At 45.7% G+C, this 19,060-nt stretch overlaps 1 protein-coding gene across 2 annotated transcripts in view; it reads left to right on the top strand.

Annotated features, from left to right (window-relative positions):
• The window catches only part of FLT4 (fms related receptor tyrosine kinase 4), a 120,720-nt gene that overhangs the window by 67,912 nt on the left and 33,748 nt on the right, over positions 1-19,060 (top strand). For both annotated transcript variants that reach the window (XM_044454113.1, XM_044454112.1), the window contains exons 10-12: positions 1,002-1,164; positions 4,678-4,819; positions 18,794-18,902. In XM_044454113.1, the coding sequence (XP_044310048.1) occupies positions 1,002-1,164; positions 4,678-4,819; positions 18,794-18,902 (414 nt within the window). The remainder of the gene's footprint in view (positions 1-1,001; positions 1,165-4,677; positions 4,820-18,793; positions 18,903-19,060) is intronic.

Below are 19,060 nucleotides of genomic sequence, written 5' to 3'. Positions count from 1 at the left end.
AAGGAAACCAGGAACACAATCAGCCTATTTTCCAGGCATCTGGCACTGAGGCTTTGGCCCATGCAGCCATATGCCACAATCAATGTGTTGTTGTGCCCCAAGACCACTTTTGGTGGCTTTTCAAGAACACTTACCCACTGACTGGCAAGGCTGGATCTGCAGTTCGATCTCTAATATATTTAACCTATCAATCAATTAATTAATTAACTGCTGGAAATAAATACAGTATAAATAAATAAAAATATGCAAAAAAAACCCCCCAATTCTGACTGAGAAGCTCTCTCTTAGTAGGGTTGCTTTACAACAAAAAAGTGGCTAAAAATGTGACTGCAGTAAGAACACAACTGAGAGGGAGAGTTCGACTCTCCTCCATCCTTCCCTCCTTTGTGAGGTTTCTGCGCAGCCCAAGTTGGGTCATCAGAAGTTTCATCCTCTGCCAAACTACAGCTCCCATCATCAGTGGCCTTGCGGACCAGGGATGATAGTCACTGAAGTCCAGCACACATGATGGTACCAGGTTGGGGAAAACTGCTTTAAACATACATATAACTCCAGTACCTGTATCTCCGATCACTTTACCCAACACGATTCAGTGGCTAATTTTTAAAACTATAGCTGCCAGATAAGTATATGTTGCCACCTGGTACATTAGTAGTTGCTTCCTCAGTTGCAGCAAGAAACAGGTGCTCTCATTCTCAAAATAATATTTTGCAGCAATGTCAGCAGGGGAAACCCAATAAGCCCTATTTAGCAGCAGGGAGCACTATGAAAACTGCAACCATGTTTCTCCCATTCCCCTTAGGAAGTTGCTGTTACCTGGAATGATTCTCCAGTGGAAAGGAAGAAGGATAATTACTAGCAGCAGATTGAAGTCATGGAGGGAGGGGAGGAGATGGTAGAATGGCATGTGTGGATATAGGATTGGCAGAGAAAGCAGTGCAGATATTCATTTCAGTATAATCATAATTGAGAGTGATACTTTCACATTCCTTTGATTACAGTTCCTCCACAAATCCATGAGAAGGAAGCATCTTCACCAAATATTTATTCTCGTAAGAGCCGGCAACTGCTTACCTGCACTGTCTATGGCATTCCAGCACCAGAAAAAATTCAGTGGCAGTGGAGGCCTTGGACACCCTGCCGGATGTTCCCCCGGCACAGCCTGTAAGTGGCTTTCCTCCTCAGCTCTCTGCTGAATTCCTAACATGGCATTAGTGTGGCTCTTAAAGCCAGACTAACCCAGCCTGGAGACCTCTAGAGGCCTGGCCCTTCAGCTGCCATCAGTCAGACAGCATGGCCCGTGCTGAGAGTTGGTGTTGGAGAGCACCAGGTTGGGGAAGGCTGTCTCAAGGCATTTCATAGGATATGCTTACCATATTCAGAGCATATGGAGGACACTCTAAACTACATCACATGATCATGTGGCTCCTGTCTTTGCACAACAAGCTGTGTGGCTTCTTGCATATCCCGGGAGATTTTTCCTGCACAACAGCACAGTCTTTTTGGAGAGCATTTGGGGAAAGCTGCTTGTCTCTGTGGTATATGCCATGCAGAATACCGGTCTCGGTACCTTGTCCTGCTCAGGGGGAAATGAGAATGTTGGCCAGGTTCATAGGGCAGTCTGCTCATTTAAATAAAAGGCGCAGTAAGAAGCAACTCATTCTTTATAATATGCTGGCATTGCTCCCTTATTCTCAGAAAACAAGAGATACAAAACAGGCAAAGTTGGGGCAATGTTTTTAGATCAAAGTGCAGCTGGTGGTCCAACTGCATCAATTTTTAGCTCATTTTTATGAGATGAATTATGAAGTTGAATTTTATGCCAGCACTTTTCAGCTGCAGAAGAACAGGAAGTTTGGCCTAAATAATACTTTCCATCATACAGGCATGAGAGAAGTGGCAGCTTTCCTCTGTATGTTAGACTCCTCATGAGCAATACAAGGCTGTGCACCAAAAGCAGACTTCTTGTGATGATAGTGTGTGCTGCTGAAATAGCCTGCATGGGATTATCTGGTTGGGCTTGTCCACACTTTCATGACATTTCTGTGGCTGCAGAAGGACCGGTCTGAACTGCTGGCTCACGTGCAGACTAGACGTGACCTGGAAACGGCTAGCCTGCACATTTCCATGAAGCAAAGCAGCCATCCCTAACCTGGTGCCCCCTGGATGAAGTAGACTACAATTCCCAGAGTCGTCCTGTAAGGCACCGTGTTGGAGAAGGCTGAATTAGATCATCCTGGAGTGCTTTTGAAAAATAAAGCCGCCTCAGATGCCTCTGATACGGATTAGAGTTGTGATGCTGTGCTATGGATTTCAATTCCCCCTTTGCCTCTGAAGTTACCATTTTCTGAGAGGTAATGGGTGGGAGGGAAATATAGAGGCACCATATTTGTATCACTGTGACTTGCCCCAAGGGGAAAAACAGCACCTTTGGGGGCAGGTATTAAATCTGAAAAATGGCACACTGCCTTGCTACAGCATTTCATTTTTTAGTCCAAGTCATGGCTTTTGGGCTATTTTTGTAGCTATTGAAAATGTGGAAGGATATTACTTTTTAGCCAGCCCTGTATCTCCTGCATCTCATGTCTAGGCTGATCTAGGATTGACTTCTTGTTAGTCTGTAGATCCAGCTTAATTCAGAATTGAGATGCAAATACAAACAAGATGGCCTAGGCCAAACAAGCAGTTTGAGAAATGGGCTCAGCTCAGCTGTTGTTCAGACTGAGCAGTGGAAGTGATGCTTCAGTATGAGGAATAAGCTATTAATAAGTAGCCTTTTCAGCCATCTTTATCGAATCCAGGAAACCAGGTGCTGCTATGCTAATTGTGCCTGCTGCCATTTGTACTGCTACAGAGTTTTACTGTCCTCTAAAATGTTTTCCGTTCTGATCATGAAATGGCAGAAAGAACAGAAACCTCCTGTCTGTACAGGAACAATGCAAGCAGAAATTACTGCACTGGCAATTTTATGAGGTGTCTGGTTTGTTTTGCTGCATAAGTTGTATGCAGCTGGCAGAAAATTACAAGTTAGGAAATTGTGGCATCGCCACTTAAAAGAAATAGACTCAGAAGATCTATGTGAGAGTAAGGTAAAGTTTCTGAAAATGTGATTCATTGCCTTTATCACTTACTAGAACAGTATGTCAACACCCACCCACCGCACCCCCCAATACATGGGTACATGTTTGTTTCTGCTCCTCCTTTCCACCAGACAAAATGCTGCTTAAGGTGGAATATGCTGAAAAACAAGGGCAATCGTAGGACTTCTGTCAAGAGGGTTAATGTGTGGGGGTGGAACTGCACCCTCTTCCTCCACCGAGGACATTTGACAGAGAAAGTCCATTATTATTACTGAGACAGAAAGATAGAAAGAGGCCGCCAAGGTAGAGAGGAATGTGACAGGGACTCTAAAGGAAGCGGGGTGTCTGTAAAAATACTGATGCCATAAATGTGCTGTTTGACTGGTTGAGGAAACTAGAGCATTTCCAGTCCCATTAGAATGCTTTGTGGCCCTGTCAGGAGGAAGAGGAGTTGGTGAATTATGAGCACTGTCTTCCAAGGCCACAATGTTTCTGCTTATCCCAGCTCCAGAGGACGCAAGAGGCTTCATCATGATTTCCTGTTTTTAAAGCAAATTTTCACCCTAGCTACAGGACACTTATGCAGTAAAGTTATGCCCATTCTTCACCTTTAGAGAAGCTTGTCTAACCTCTCTATTCTTGAACGGGGTCAGAAGGAGTACTCATGTTAGAAACATGCTACTCTTACCCACAAGAAAGACTCTTGCCTGTTACACCTGTGCTCTTTGCTTCTCTGTACAAGATGCTCAGATTCCTCCTATAAGAGCCAGTGTGGAAAGCCAGTGTGGTGTAGTGGTTAAGAGCATGGGGCTGGGACTCTGAGGGTTCTAGTCCCCACTCAGCCATGGAGCCAACTGGGTGACTTTGGGCCAGTCACAGACTCTCAGCCCAACCTACCTCACAGGGTTGTTGTTGTGGGATAAGATGGAGGAGGGGAATGATGTAAGCTGCCTTGAGCCCTTTGTAGGAAAAAGGCAGGATATAAATCAATCAATAAATAGATGGCACGAATAGTCCATGTGGCAAAGCCTTCTACTTCCTGGAGTGGCCAACTGAATGCCTCAGAGAAGCCCATCAGCAGGACAAAAAGACAATAGCCCTTTCCTGCTTTTGTTCTCGAGAAAGTGGCACCCAGTGGCACACTGCCCCTAAGCATGACAGTTCCAGAATGACATCAAAAGTGGGCACTATCCGGAGGTCAATGCTTCATGAATGCGTCAACACACTTTAAAAGCTGGCTGTGTTTGCAGCCATTATCACATCTTACCAAGTAAATTACATACATGTGCTTGTGCAAAGGAAGATCTCATTTATCTATTCTGACTCTCCTGCTACCAGTCAGTCTCACCTAATGACCCTGAGTTTTAATATCATTGAAGAAGGAGAAAGCAATCTCCAGATCAGGAATGATTTTATAAACTTCTATGATGTCTTTACTACCACTTCAATTACCCTTTTCCCTGATAATTATATTATATGCAGCACTGTCTGCTTGTCCTTCACCCTTCTCAATAGCTGCATCCTCCACTTACAAGATCTCCTGTTTCTCTGTTTCTCTCCTCCTCCTCCTCCTCCATCATGGCTTCTGAGTAAACAGTAGCAGGAGGAGGGCTGTAAGACGACATCAGCGGGACCGGATGCCTGAATGTAAGGACTGGAAGGATGTATCACAGCTGGATGCTGTGAATCCCATTGAGAGTATTGACACCTGGACAGAGTTTGTGGAAGGAAGGAACAAGGTGAGGCCATTTCTCTGATTCTTGTCTGTGTTGGAAGAGGCTGATTTAACACCTCAAATGCATGAGATAGCATTTTGAACCAGCTCAGGCTTGTTTTGAACATGAAATCAGCCTCCATTGGCTGTCAGATAAGCAGCTATTTTCATGCATCTCCAGTGCATCTCAAAAAAAGTTTGCAGAAGTGAACTTAGCAAGGTTGTAGTGAATTTTGGTTTGGGAAAACAATTTCAGTTTGGTATGGAAAAGTAGCATTTTTGCTGTGTAGTGAAATGATATATTGAAAATTATGTACAGCTTCAGCACATGATACTTCAACTGCACCATAATAAAAATGAACCCAAAATTCTTTGGTGTGGTGGCCCAAAGAAGATCTGTATAAGACTTTGATTTGAAAGAAGCATTCTTCTGATTGTTTTGTCCATTCATGGCTCTGGCCTTAGTTTTTCCAGGGGTTCTTCATATTAACCTATCATGCCAATGCCCAAGGTTGCACGCAAGGTAAACAGGAGGCATTCAAGGTGCTTGGAACACTTGGATGGGCAATCCTTGCCCATCTTGTTACATAAGGAGAAGATGGCTGGTTAGGTTGAGGAGATGGGAAGTGGCGCCAGTCTCTTTGAAAAAGGCTATACTGATCACTCCTGAAGAAACCTAAACAAGACCCAGAAGTGGGAGATAACTGTAGACTGAGTTGCTAATATCTTTTCTTGGACAAGGTGCATGAACATATAGTTGCTGATTGAGCACTCTTGGATGAAGTTAATTTTTAGATCTGTTTTGGTTTGGCATTGGCTCAGGTTTGCGACAGAAACTTGGGCCACAGTGATCTTGGTGGATGACCTTAGCTGAGTAGCACAGTCATGTTGGTGCTCTTGACCTCTCAGAAGCTTTCAGTACCAAGACCATAGTATCCTTCAGGATTAGCTGTCTGATTTGGAGACTGCAGGTCTTCTCCATTTTGATGCACCATTTATGGAAAGCCTTCTTCAGCGGGGTTCACCTGGCATTCACTCTGGTTAATTGTTCAGTGTCAGGCAAAGACATTTCTCTTCCCCCAGGTATTCTGGACTTTTATTATTGTGATTTGATTCTAAGGCCTTTTACTTATTTAGTGTATTATTTGTTTTTAACCTGTTTTACTGAGTGAGCTTTTCTGAGAAGATTTTGTTACATGGCAGTATATAAATAACATTAAATAACCACCACCTCAAGCTGGAATCGATCTAACGAAATTGGCTGAGCCTGCAAACAAGAGCTTAACTTAAAGGCACAAAAGTCCTGGAAGGCACTAAACACAGTTTACCAGTACACAACCAACAATGCTGCAATTGCAGAACTGCTGCAGCTGCATTTTTTAACAAAGAAGTCACAAGTCAGTACTGGAAAAAAATACTGAAAACACTTGCCTACAGCAACATCATTTGGATGAAAAATTAAAGAAACAGAAAAGAAAAGAAAGAGTGGCAGTTACAGAAAAGAAGGGACTGTGTGAAAGGAAAGACTAATTCCTCTTCTTAATGAGTTCACAAAAATCTTTCCACCCATCTCCCATATTGTTAACAATCTATAATGGCACATTATTATCTAGAGTTAGATAGCACTGGAAGTTGTTACTGAAACATCCATCAAGCACCAAGCTAAGACTAAGCAACTGAGATCTTACCCAGATTGCCCTGAGAGGATCTTAATGGGTGAGGTTGCACATCATGCTAAGCTACCCTGTGAGTAAGCAACCATGGGTTGGTTGGTTGTTCACTAACCCAACAGATGATCAAATATTCTGCAGCTTTCTGTGGCTTGTTTCCCCCATCAGTCTCCCAGGTGCCTTTGACACAGAGCTCATTTCCACTGTCTGTACAACAGCAATTGGTAATTGCCAGCTATCAAAGGAAATTCCCTCCGCCACTCCATCAGATCACCAAGTTGAATTAATTTTCAGAGTCCTTGTGGACACTTTTTCCTGAGGTCTTGTGCAAGAATTCATAACCACCTGCCTTCTGTTTAGCCCAGCATATGAGAATCTTCCTTTTATCAAGTTGCTTCCTTGCATGGATCTTCCATTTATCAAGATCCATGTCAATTTTATCTTCCACTTTAGTGTTTGTCTTGCCTTCAGACATCCTTTTTTTTTAAAAGGATGCTTTGTGTTGCATCATTATATCCTCTGGAAAAGCTTCTTCTGAAGCTGCCAACTGCTTTCACCTCTCCCCCATTGTCTCCTTCATACTTATCTCTTCCCTCTGTGGGTTTCCATTGTGGGTTGTCAGATATATGGGCAGAGCAGGGAGTGAGGGGAATCTGTAAAGGTATGCAAATTTCAAGTCAGACAAGTGAGAGGACTCTTGCTCCATGAACAGTAAGTGGGATTGGTATATGTATGTACATTTCATGGTAGAGCAGTAAAGAAGAGGAAGAAATTGTGCAAATTTCATAGCCACAGACTTTGGAATGTGCACACTTATGGAAGACTGAAAAAGAAAGCTAGCAGGTGCATTTGGGACACTCTCCAATGCCTTTTCTTCTTGATTGTTAGGAACAAGGGGCAGAGGTGCTTATTGGAGTCCTATTGGCAGAAACACTACTCTTCAAATTTTGTGCTGTAATTTGATAAAACATGCATTCCTCTAGATCAGGAATAGACAGCCTTTGGCCCCGAGGGTGGCATGTGGCCATAGCATATTTTCAAAAGCCCTCTCCATGCAATCAGTTCAAATTGCAAAAGTGGCAGCCACACTGCATAGGAAAGAAGAGGGAATGAGAGAGTGAAAGTGGGTGACAGAAGGAGAAAAAGGCTGATCCACCCACTTCTGACTTTGATACGCTTTACTGCTGGCTTCATCCCCACTCACTGCCAATATGGGGCCCTGACAGATTACTCATCAGCGACACACAAAAAGATGGCCACCCCTGCTTGAGATCATAGGGAATGTGCTAACAGATTATCCAAAGCTGTGTTAGACTTTTCAAATAAACATGTGGACAGGTCAAAAGGTTATTAGGCCATTTGTCTGTCTGGAAAGTATTCAACTACGTCTGCAGACATTCAAAAATAATAAATTAATAACTGCAGGGTTGGCTCACTAAGCATTGTCACCTATAATTACGAAGCTAAGGATCTGTTGAGCACTATGTTATTCAAAGGGTAAGAACACAACAAACCTATGAGATGGGCACTCCATCCATGTAGGCCGGGTCAGGCTCCACTTTAAACCAATTGAGGGGTAAATCCAATGGCAAGAAAGTAAACAGGCAAATTGTCAAGCACTGAATTAGCAGGCAAGAGGGCATGTTCCAAGAGGAACGCCTGAGCAGCAGTCAAGGCACAAATAGGCAAGTAGTCAGATACAAACACAGAAACAGAAGAATCTTCTGCAGAAGAAGCAGAATCAGGCAAAGGGCTAAAGGCCAGTAGCACAATAGTTCCTTCACAAGGCAAGGCTGGGGAAGTAAGGGCTCAAGACACTAGAAGCTGAGATAAGGTGTTGCTTCAGCGGCTGGCAGGACCAAACTGAAGGGCTGGATGCTGGAGCTTTCTGGGCTGCTACCCAGGACTCAGCCGCATCTTGTCGGCATATGTAAGAAGAAGTTTTAGTACTACATTGCATTCATAGCCTGCCTTTACAGCCTCTCCCAGAGCCGCTGTGGGTGTCAGCATTTGACACACAGGGTTGGAGAGCTGCACAGATGCAGAACTGTCATTTGACAAGTTATCCTGGCCTGGCTTAGGCATGCAGAGCAGCCAGAAGACAGACACTCGGGCAAATTTGCAGTGGAATTCTTGGGATGGGTAAAGGGAGACACAAATTAATGTAGTTACTTACAAGTTGCTGGCAATATTGAGTGAAATTTGACTTGTATCTGAATGCAGAATAGTAATTTAAAGGATCAACATTAGATTAGAAAGTACTGTGTGAAGAAGTTATTCAAAAACAATTCCACAAGTAGACTCATAAGCAAATGATGCACTCCTCGGAAACATTTTCCTGTCATGAATGTGCAGGCAGCATTCCAAAGGCCATTCCATCAGACGGGATACGAGAAACATATTTGAATCAGAAATATCTGCAACATTTCCCTTCTCAGAACACCTCTGAGTGGAAAAACAGTGGAGGCAAAACATTTAAGGGGTGGAAACGCAGCTTGGCTCTCTCATCTCTCCTGCCTATGCAGTGCTTGAAATTTGCTCCCCATCCACCTTTCCACCCTACTTCATATTGATTTAGCCACAATCCTGACTTTAACTTACCAGTCTGCTTTTGTCTCTCTTAGCTTGGCCCTAAACATGATGCCAGGACAAATATGTGAATTAAAGTCTGTCAGGTGTCACTCTGATGTGTGAGAATCTTACACTGTATTTCCTTCTGAAAGGCACCTTCTCTCTCCTGATACATAGTCCTGCCAAAGATCAGCCAGCATTTAAAAGCAGTTTCTTTTCATCCTCCCTGGTAAATATAAATGTCAGAATCATGTGAGCTTTTCTATGACTAGCTTCCTGTTCTAGGTGACAATGTCAGTTACCAAACACATGCACATAATAGTGATGCAGGCTGAAGAAAAACAAATGGTTCCCGTTTCCTGAAGTCACTGCCTGTTTTCATACGCCCCTTAAAAACCACTTCCCGTTCCATTGCCACTGTCAGGGAGTTCCTCGCAGAAGAGCCAAAAAGGATAATAGGAAGGAAAGAAACATGCTTCTTGTTGTTCGGGTTCAACCTGGGCTAATGGTTTGCAGCAAGGGACAGACTGCTTTCAGAGCCTCCTAACAGGCCAGTGCCACTTGGGATAGGCATTTTGCATCCATTCCTTTCTAAAGTTTCTCCACCAGTTTTTTTTTTTCTTCTTTGAATGACCCTCAGAGCTGTGTTGCCTTTCATTATGTGTTACTGATTTGGGAGGCTATTCATTTTATTGTTCACCATTTTGGGCACACTTACCAAAAAGGCATTTATCATTATTTCATTGAATTTATATCCTGTCTTTTTTTCTCTTGTGCGGAATCCAAGGTGGCTTACATAGCTTCATTTTATCCTCACAAATTCAACCCTGTGAGGTAGTTAGGCTGAGAGCAAGTAACTGGCCCAGAGTCACCCACTGAACTACATGGTCAATTAAATTAATTAATTAATTAATAAGGCTTTGCTTCACAAACCTTGTTCTTCGTTGTGGCCTCTGTGCATCACACATATGGGTTCTGCGCCTGTGCCTGCGCAGTGCCTTCGGTCGGAAGATTAACAGTTAATGGTTTTTGGCGGGAACTCCCCTCCCCCTCCCCCCTAGCATTATATAAGGAGCGGATGTCTGCCATTTTCCAGTCTTTGCGACCGCCATTCGTTGTGCCTCATGCCGCTTCGCTTTTGCTAAGATTATTACTTACCTTCTTGCTCGTTCGAAAATCTCTCCTTTTTCCTACCAAGTTTGTATCCCTTGTTCTTGTTGTTAGTACTTCACTTATATTTCTTCTTAACTTTGCACCATTTTTTCCTCTTTATTGTTCCTATAAAAAAAACCCCAAAAATATTACTTTTCCGCTTTCCTATCTCCTTTTTTATTCCTTCTACGATGGCGCAACGGGCAGCGTTCCGCAAGTGCGGAAAATGCGGCTCCAAAATGCCCACCACGGACCCGCATGATCTGTGCCTCCTTTGTTTGGGGGAAGGGCACAGAACCGATAAGTGCGGCCATTGTTTGGCCTTCTCTAAACAGGCGAGGAAGAACAGGAAGAACCTCTGCAAACTCTTATGGGACCAGGCTCTCCTCCAATCGGACCGGCTGGTGGCTAAGCCTTTCATTGTTGTGGCCCCACCCGAAGGCCGTCCAACTTCGGCTGACCTGCCGCAACGCCCGGCCTCTTCCTCCATTGCTCCGCCCTCACGCCCTTCTGAAGAAGGCACTCATACCATGGCCGACCAGTCTGTTTCCCTGCCAAGGAAACAAAAGGAAAAAAGAAAGCACAGCAACTCAGATAAATATCCTGTGCATAAGAAGGCCAAGAAAGATAAGATGGGCAAGCCGGTTAAGAAGCCGAAAAACCCCGAGCAGGCAAAACACCACCCGGGCTCTGCCTCTTCCTCAATTCCGATCCCTGCTTCGGAACCGACCCCCTTGGTCCTGACCATCCAGGTGGCTATGAGGGTTACCCCACCGGGTTCACCGCACCGACAGCCAAACCCATTCTGGATTCAAGGCGTGGTTCCATCTCTGATGGGGAAATACGAGATTCTCCACCTAGAGCTCGATCACCAACCCCGATGCCTCCAATCCCGATGGATACTGAGATCGCCATCTCTCCTCCGAGAAGCCGTAGGAGTCATTCCTCGGATGCGAGGTCTGATGATTGGTACCACTCCAGGTACTCCTCCACTCCGAGACGGGAAGCATACCACTCCGTAGCCTATTATCCGACCTCCAGGGGACAATCTTCACCACCAGCACCTCGGGAACGTTTCCATTCAACTCCCAGAGACGCCCCGAGGGCCCCATCTAAAGAAAGTGGCAGATCAGAGTCACCAGGAGATTCTTCTTCCAGTGTACGACCCCCCTACTGGATGGAATCCGACGAGCCTGAGGCTGACTCGACCTCTCCGGATGCAGCGGTTGCTTCTCAGGGCCCAGGGTCGCCCAAGGAACCGTATATATCGTTTAACAATCTGATGGCCAGGCTAGTGAGATCGCTCGATATAGAAGCCCACCAACAGCCGGGACCGAGCACTGATAGTTTTTATGATGTGGTCAGGGGCGCACGATCCACATCTATTGCCTTGCCATTTATTATGACCTTACGACAGGCAGTGACCCAGCCATGGGACCTCCCAGCTCACCCACAACCGACTTCTCGTAAATACGAGTCCATGTATCGGGTGTGGGAAGAGGACATCCCGTTTCTTCTCCGTCACCCCAAGCCGAATTCGGTTGTTGTAGAATCCTCGCAGGGTCGGGAAGCCCATGGACACACCTCGCCTCGTGACAAGAGGGCAGAAAGGTTGATTCCCTCGCCCACCGGGTATACGCAGCTTCGGGCCTTGGTTTACGAATTTCTAATTATGAGGCAACCCTGGCACGTTACCAATATTTCCTTATGCAACGCCTAGACGCCATCATCGATACCCTCCCGGGAAACCAGGGCGAACTTGCTAAGACTTTTGTTAAGGAAGCTATGCAAGTGGCGGTGCAACAGCTTTCCACCGCGAGGCACCACGTGGACTCTGATTTGAGGTCGCTGGTCGGTGCCATTTCCCTCCGCAGACACGCCTGGTTGCATAATTGCAATTTTCCGGATGAGATGAAGCGAAGAATTGAGGAGATGCCGTTCGATGGTTCCAGTCTCTTCCACGCGAGGACGGATAGCAAATTGAAGAAAATCCATGAATCAAGGATGATGGCCCGTCGTATGGAATTGCAATCTCTACCCCAATGTAAGTGGTCATGGTCACGTCCACAGTACCATCAACAATTTCCGCCTCGGCAACAGCAACCGCATCAATGTCAGCAGCGTCGCAGGCAACAACCACCCCAGTGCTTCCAATAGGGCCACTGCCGCTCTGATACAGACAGGCGACAGCGCTGATGCGACGAGCGAACCTCTCCTCTCATTCCAACTCTATCCTCCCCCTTCTAATTTGGGGATCAACTGAAGAGTCGGCTCTCCATTTGGGAGTCCATCACATCTGATGGGTGGGTGTTATCTATCATTCAGCACGGATATGGAATCGAATTCGACGTTGTGCCATCACCAAATCCTATCCGCTATACTCCGACTTCCTTGGTACTGTTAGACGAGATTCACCAACTCCTTGCTAAAGGAGCTATTCGTCGCCTGTCATTATCGGAGGGATTCCACGGGTTCTATTCCAGATATTTTACGGTCCCGAAACGAGATGGGGGTCTCAGACCAATATTGGACTTGAGAGCTCTCAATAGATTCATAACACCAAAGAAGTTTCGGATGACCACACTTAAAAATATTCTCCCATTGCTGGGAAGAGGGGATTGGTTCGCCTCATTGGATCTGAAGGATGCCTATTTTCATATTTCAATACATCCAAGTTATAGGCGTTTTCTTCGTTTTACGGTGGACTCTGAAATCTTCGAATTCAATGTGCTACCGTTTGGATTAGCCACTGCACCATGGATTTTTACAAAGTGTATGGCTCCTGTTTGTGCACACCTTCGATTACGTGGAATTCGGATATACCCGTACTTTGATGATTGGTTGCTGGTCTCCGACACAGAAGCAGGACTTTCGTCTGCTGTTGAGTTTACATGTGCTCTATTGCACGATCTCGGACTCTGTTTTAATCAACAGAAATCTTCCCTTCTCCCTACTGAATTTGATGTTGGCAAGAGCCTTCCTTCCTCGGGACAGACGGCATGAGATTGCTCAGTGCATTGCTCGGATTCGACAAGCAAGAACCGTCCCCGCCCGGTCTATTCAGAGCCTGTTGGGACACATGTCTGCTTCCATCACTGTGGTTCCGCATGCCAAACTCAGGCTACGTCCCCTTCAACTGTTCTTCAATGGAATGTTTCGACCACAGACAGATCCACCTACCAAACGGATTCGACTCCCGGCTTCCGTTCTTCAGTCCCTGTTATGGTGGATAGACCCAGCCAATCTGACTGTAGGCGCTCCGTTTCGACCCCAGAACCCTACAGTAACCCTCGGCACCGATGCGTCCCTGCTGAGATGGGGAGCAATTTGCTCTGATCTACGTACCCAGGAGATATGGAGTCACCGGGATTGCAGGAATCATATCAATTTTCTGGAACTTCTTGCCATTTTCAAAGCCCTGCAATCATTCGAGGATGTGCTTCTACACCAGGTCGTCCAGGTGACCTCAGACAACATGGCGACGGTCTTTTATTTGAACAAACAAGGGGGAACCCGATCCCGGAAACTAGCCCACCTGGCCATGCAGATTTGGGACTGGTGCATACCGAGAGGTATCACTCTTCTAGCAGTTCACCTTGCGGGCACAGAAAATACAGACGCGGATCTCTTGAGCAGACATATGTTGTGGTCACACGAATGGGAGCTAGACCATCGGATTCGCGACATGCTATTTCACCGATGGGGCCAGCCAGACATCGACCTGTTTGCCACACAACAGAACAGGGCATGCACGGCCTATTGTTCCAGAGCGGGGATGGGTCAGGACTCGCTCGGGGACACTTTCATGATCCCCTGGACAAATATGACTTTTTATGCTTCCCCTCCGATCCCACTCATCATGAGAGTGTTGGCAAAGATCATTCACAAAGGGGCCACAGGGATACTGATCACCCCCTGGTGGCCACACCAACCATGGTTCTCAACTCTCCTTCACTTCTCCCAAGAGGAATTTCTCCAATTCCCTCTTCTTCCTTATCTCATTACCCAGAGGGAGGGCACGATCCGCCACCCACCCAGACTTGCTGTCACTGAAACTGACTGCATGGAGGATACGATGACCAGCTGCGATACATCGGTATCAACACCACCAACCGTCCCGGCCATTCCTGCTCAGCAGAGTCTACATCCAGACCTACAGTATATTCTCGAATCTGCGCTATGACCATCTACTAGGAAGTCGTACGTGGCAAAATGGCAGAGATTCTCTAACTTTGCCAATTTACACTCGTTTCCGGCCCCCTCAGCTTCTGTTTCACAGATACTTCAGTTTCTCTTTGAATTGCATCAGTCTGGACTCAAACCTTCGTCCATAAAAGTTTATACAGCAGCGATTTCACATTACCGGGGAACTATACATGGTCTCTCCATTTTTGCTCAACCTCTGATTAAAAGATTTTTGGGAGGATTGAGTAATCTGTATCCAACTATAAGACCTCTAATGCCCACCTGGAGTCTTTCGGTGGTTTTACAAGCGCTGACTCGATCACCTTTCGAACCCATGGCGACGATCGATCTACGCCTTGCTTCATGGAAGACTGCCTTCCTTGTTGACTTCAGCCCGTAGATCCTCTGAACTCTGCGCCCTTCGGGTAGACCCCCCTTTTCTAAATTTTCATAAGGAAAAAGTGGTTCTTCAGCTGGATCCATCTTTCCTTCCGAAAGTCGCTACTTCGTTTCACATGCAGCAGGAGATTGTTTTACCGGCATTCTTTCTGACCCCTTCGAATCCGATAGAGCGATCTCTACATATGCTGGATGTTCATCGTTGCTTAGCCTTTTATAGGTCCAGGACTGAGTCTGTTCGGCGTTCCAATAGACTTTTTGTGAAATATTCAGAACATGACCGAGGCTGTCCAGTCACTTCACAATGTCTTTCGAAATGGATAGTAAATACAATTGTCCTGTCTTATCAGTTAGCTAAGTTGGACTTGCCATCTACTCCAAGAGGTCATTCTACAAGAGCTGTTGCTGCTTCTTCGTCCTTTGCATCAGGGGTCCCGATAGAAGATGTGTGCAGGGCGGCCATTTGGGCTACCCCGTGTACCTTCGCCAAACATTATAGACTCGATGTCCGTACCAGGCAGGATTGCTCTTTTGGCAGAGCTGTCCTTTCTTCTGTCCTTCGCTGATGACACCTCCCTCCTCCATTTGGGGTAAGCTTGTTATTCTATCCATATGTGTGATGCACAGAGGCCACGACGAAGAAGAGCAGGTTGCTTACCTGTAACTGATGTTCTTCGAGTGGCCATCTGTGCAGTCACACAACCCACCCTCTGACCCCGCTTGGTGTCATGGGTGGTCCGACTATTTCTTTCGATACTATGATCTCTTTGCTATGTGTCATACCACTACTGAATTTGGCTATCTTGTCATACTGACAAACTTTATTATAAGAACAAACGTCGGTCTTTCAAAGACTGGAAAATGGCGGGCACTCCGCTCCTTATATAATGCTAGGGGGGAGGGGGAGCGGAGTTCCCGCCAAAAACCATTAGCTGTTAATCTTCTGGCCAAAGGCACTGCGCAGGCGCAGAACCCATATGTGTGACTGCACAGATGGCCACTCGAAGAACATCAGTTACAGGTAAGCAACCTGCTCTTCCACCAGCACAAGAATTCCCCTTGTGGAACAAGATATCTGCATCCTCCCCTCCCCAGGCAGCCCTGTCCTGCCCCCCACCCCTGAGCACTCGCCCTCCGAATTTGCTCTGGGGGGGTTGGAGGGGGTGTGGGGAGGGGACTACAGTGGGGAGGCAGGTGGTATTCTTCTGCTGGTGGAATGCGAATTTTGGGTCCAATCCTAAATAAATATTCCTATGAGTGTTGTGTTATAAGAAGACTGACCTTCTTCTGGCCTTCAAAGTGAGCTAGTATATACTGCTGTGGTGGCAAGAGGGCTTCTCTTGCTGAAACCATTGTTTTAGTTTGATTTGTAGCAGATAATTAAAAATTAAAAGCTGAGGAAATTTGAACTGTATCATAGGAGTCAGTGGGCAAAATCTCACTGGGAATTTAAGATGTACCATGAATTACTCCATATTCCATCTATTCCCAGAAAGGTAGGGGAATATTAAAGTAGTAGGAATAAATGAATGAGTTTTCAGGTTGAAACAAATGCAGGCATGATGTCAGGTTTTGATTACTTGTGTTATCTAGAGAGAGTGCATGTATTACAGGTGGGGCCCCTGTGTGGGATTGAAAGGCAAGATAACAATGATCTTATCAATACATTATGTAGATAAATTCTATTCTTTGTCCCAGGGTGGTCCCAGACAATCCCTCATCCCTGTGTTTTCCGGAATAGAATCACCATAGTTGCAATAGCATTGTGCATTTGCGGCCCAGTCTCTGGGTTTCTGTGTATTGTGCATGGCACTGGCGTTCTTAGCCATGGAGCTCTGGGCCAATGTCTGGGCCTTCCACAACCCAGAGGACCCCCAAGTGGCTGCCCAGAGATGAGGGTGGCATCCTCCTTGGGGAAAAGGCAGTTCATAGGTGGCAGGTATATCGTCCGGCCAAAGGCTTGTTGAGCTGGCGCAGCCATGCTTGCCACCAGCTTGGTTTCGAGAACAGCTCTGAGCAAGGGGAGTACGCTAGGAAGTGAAGGTGGTGACAGGTGCTTCTAGTCGCAGCTGGTCCATTAGGCCTTTTGCTGACATGTGGGACAAAAAGGAATGCTTTCTCATTCTGGTTCCAGCCTGGTAAGTGGTGCTGGGATGAGTGAAGATCAAAGCATTCATCCCACCCTTTCTTCCCTCCAGCTTATGAAATGGCATTGGGATAGGAAGGGAATCCCTTCTTTAAAAAAAAATAGTTGTGCACAGCAAATGAGTTGCTCAGCCAGGCATCTTGATAAGCTTTCTGCTGCACTTGGATGGGTAGCATGTTTAGCATTGCACAGCTGTTTTAGTCCCTTTTCCCTTCCCCACATCACTTAGTAAGCAGCAGGGGAAAGAAGAGTAGGAGCTGATACTTCTCTCCCCCCTCTGCCTTAGCAAGCGGCAAAGGGAAGAAGATTCCTTCCTTCTTTGCTTTCCATTTTCCCATGGTTGCAGGTCAGCCTGCCAGCCAGTTCCACATGAGTCTGTTGCTTAGCTGAGTAGTGCACCTTGCAACTGATTTTGAGAAAGGAGGAAGGGATCTCCTTTCGAGCATGCTTGGTAAGCGAGGAGGAAAAGAGAAGCAAGTAAGGGGAACAGTGCAGGGAGGAGAAAAAGGTGAGCCATCTGTGCACGTTGGCTGAATAATGTGGCAGTGGCAGCTCTGGGGAGCACAAGGCAGCCTTGCCTAAAAGCCCCTTCCCCAAGATCATCTTGCCCAGAGCCACCTTGGAGATAGCAGGGCCATTGGCTTATGCCCATATAAATTGATTAAATCAGTTCCTTTTGTTTCCAGAGAAACATTGGGCAAGAACATTAATAAAACTGGCTTCAATCATTGCACAGAAGTAGCAAAAGAAGCAGCACAGGTTAAATCTTTTCACTTTTCATGTGCAATATGAAAAAGGAACCCATATATTATCTCAATGGTGAGGAGTAACACTACGTCAGAAGCACAGGAAGAGGATGAAAAGTCACTTGTGCTTCCTCTTTTGCTGTGGATGAGTTACCTCAGTTGTCTTATTATCTGATCTCCAGAGCAATATCTCACTTCTGCATCCACACAACTTCAGTGCACATCTGCAGCAGTACAGTTAAAATTGAATCTAAATGATGCAATGTGTGCTTATGCCACATGTGCCTGTACTGCAGATTTTGTTGAATATGGTAATAGTTTGGTTGGACTGGTTATAAGCTGTGCTAACAGCTTTTATAATTAAGCAAGTACAATTTGCCTATGATCTATCCTGCCAATGATCTGAAGAAATCAGTAGAGCAGACACAGTGTAGAGCATGTACCGACCAATTGTTTTTCATGCATTTTGTTGGATTTTCAAATGCAATGAGCTTACTCCGTTTGCACTACATCTGTACACCCTCTTTAAAAGGATGGTATTTATCTTATACACACGTTTATTTGTCTGGCCCATATTCTCTGTTGGTTCAGTATGTTCTCTCTGTTTGTATAAACCCTTTTCCCTCTGAGTTCCCTAGGAGGCAGCTCATAAATAAGGGGCGCTGCCCCCTGTTTAACCCTTTATATTGAAAGGAGTCTCTTAATGCAGCAGCAGCATCTCAGCAGCAGGAACTGATGCTTGGAGATCATATTGTACAATTCTTAACAATGAGCAAATGATTGGTCAAAGTCCAGCAACACAAGAAACTATTTAAATTGGAAGCAAATTGGTATGAACTAAATGTCTCCTTAGGCAGCTCCCACAGGGTAGAGATGCAGCTAGAGCAGTTTTCCCTAATTTGGAGCCTTCCAGGTGCTTGGATGACATTTCCCATCGGTCTTGGCCAGCATGGGCTATGATCGGGGATGCTTGGCAGTATCACCCCAGACTTCCTGATGAGCAGCTGGCTGGGAAGGCTAACTGGAGAATCATCCTGACTCCTGGGAGGTTGGTAAGGAATGGCAGAAAAGGTCTGGCATCCGTTCCTTTTAACTATCATTCATGTTGTTATTCTCTTTTTTTAAACCAGACGGTCAGCAATATGATCATCCAAGAAGCCAACGTTTCTGTCATGTACAGGTGTGTAGCCTCCAACAAAGTGGGTCGTGATGAACGGCTGATCTATTTCTATGTTACTAGTGAGTATCATAATGCAAAGGAGCTCACTCCTTTATCTTTCCGCATGGCATTTGCTCAAACTGGCAATTCACACATAGGTATTTGAGGGAGTCATAGTAATGTAAACATGCACGTGCATGCACAGGAGACCATTGAATTAAGAGTGTCCATCACAGCA

This window comes from Varanus komodoensis, unplaced genomic scaffold (genome assembly GCF_004798865.1).
Source record: "Varanus komodoensis strain SLA01 unplaced genomic scaffold, ASM479886v1 scaffold7_3, whole genome shotgun sequence".
Taxonomy (NCBI): domain Eukaryota; kingdom Metazoa; phylum Chordata; class Lepidosauria; order Squamata; family Varanidae; genus Varanus; species Varanus komodoensis.
Note: the sequence above shows the minus strand (reverse complement) of the source record. Positions and strands in the feature narration are given on the sequence as shown.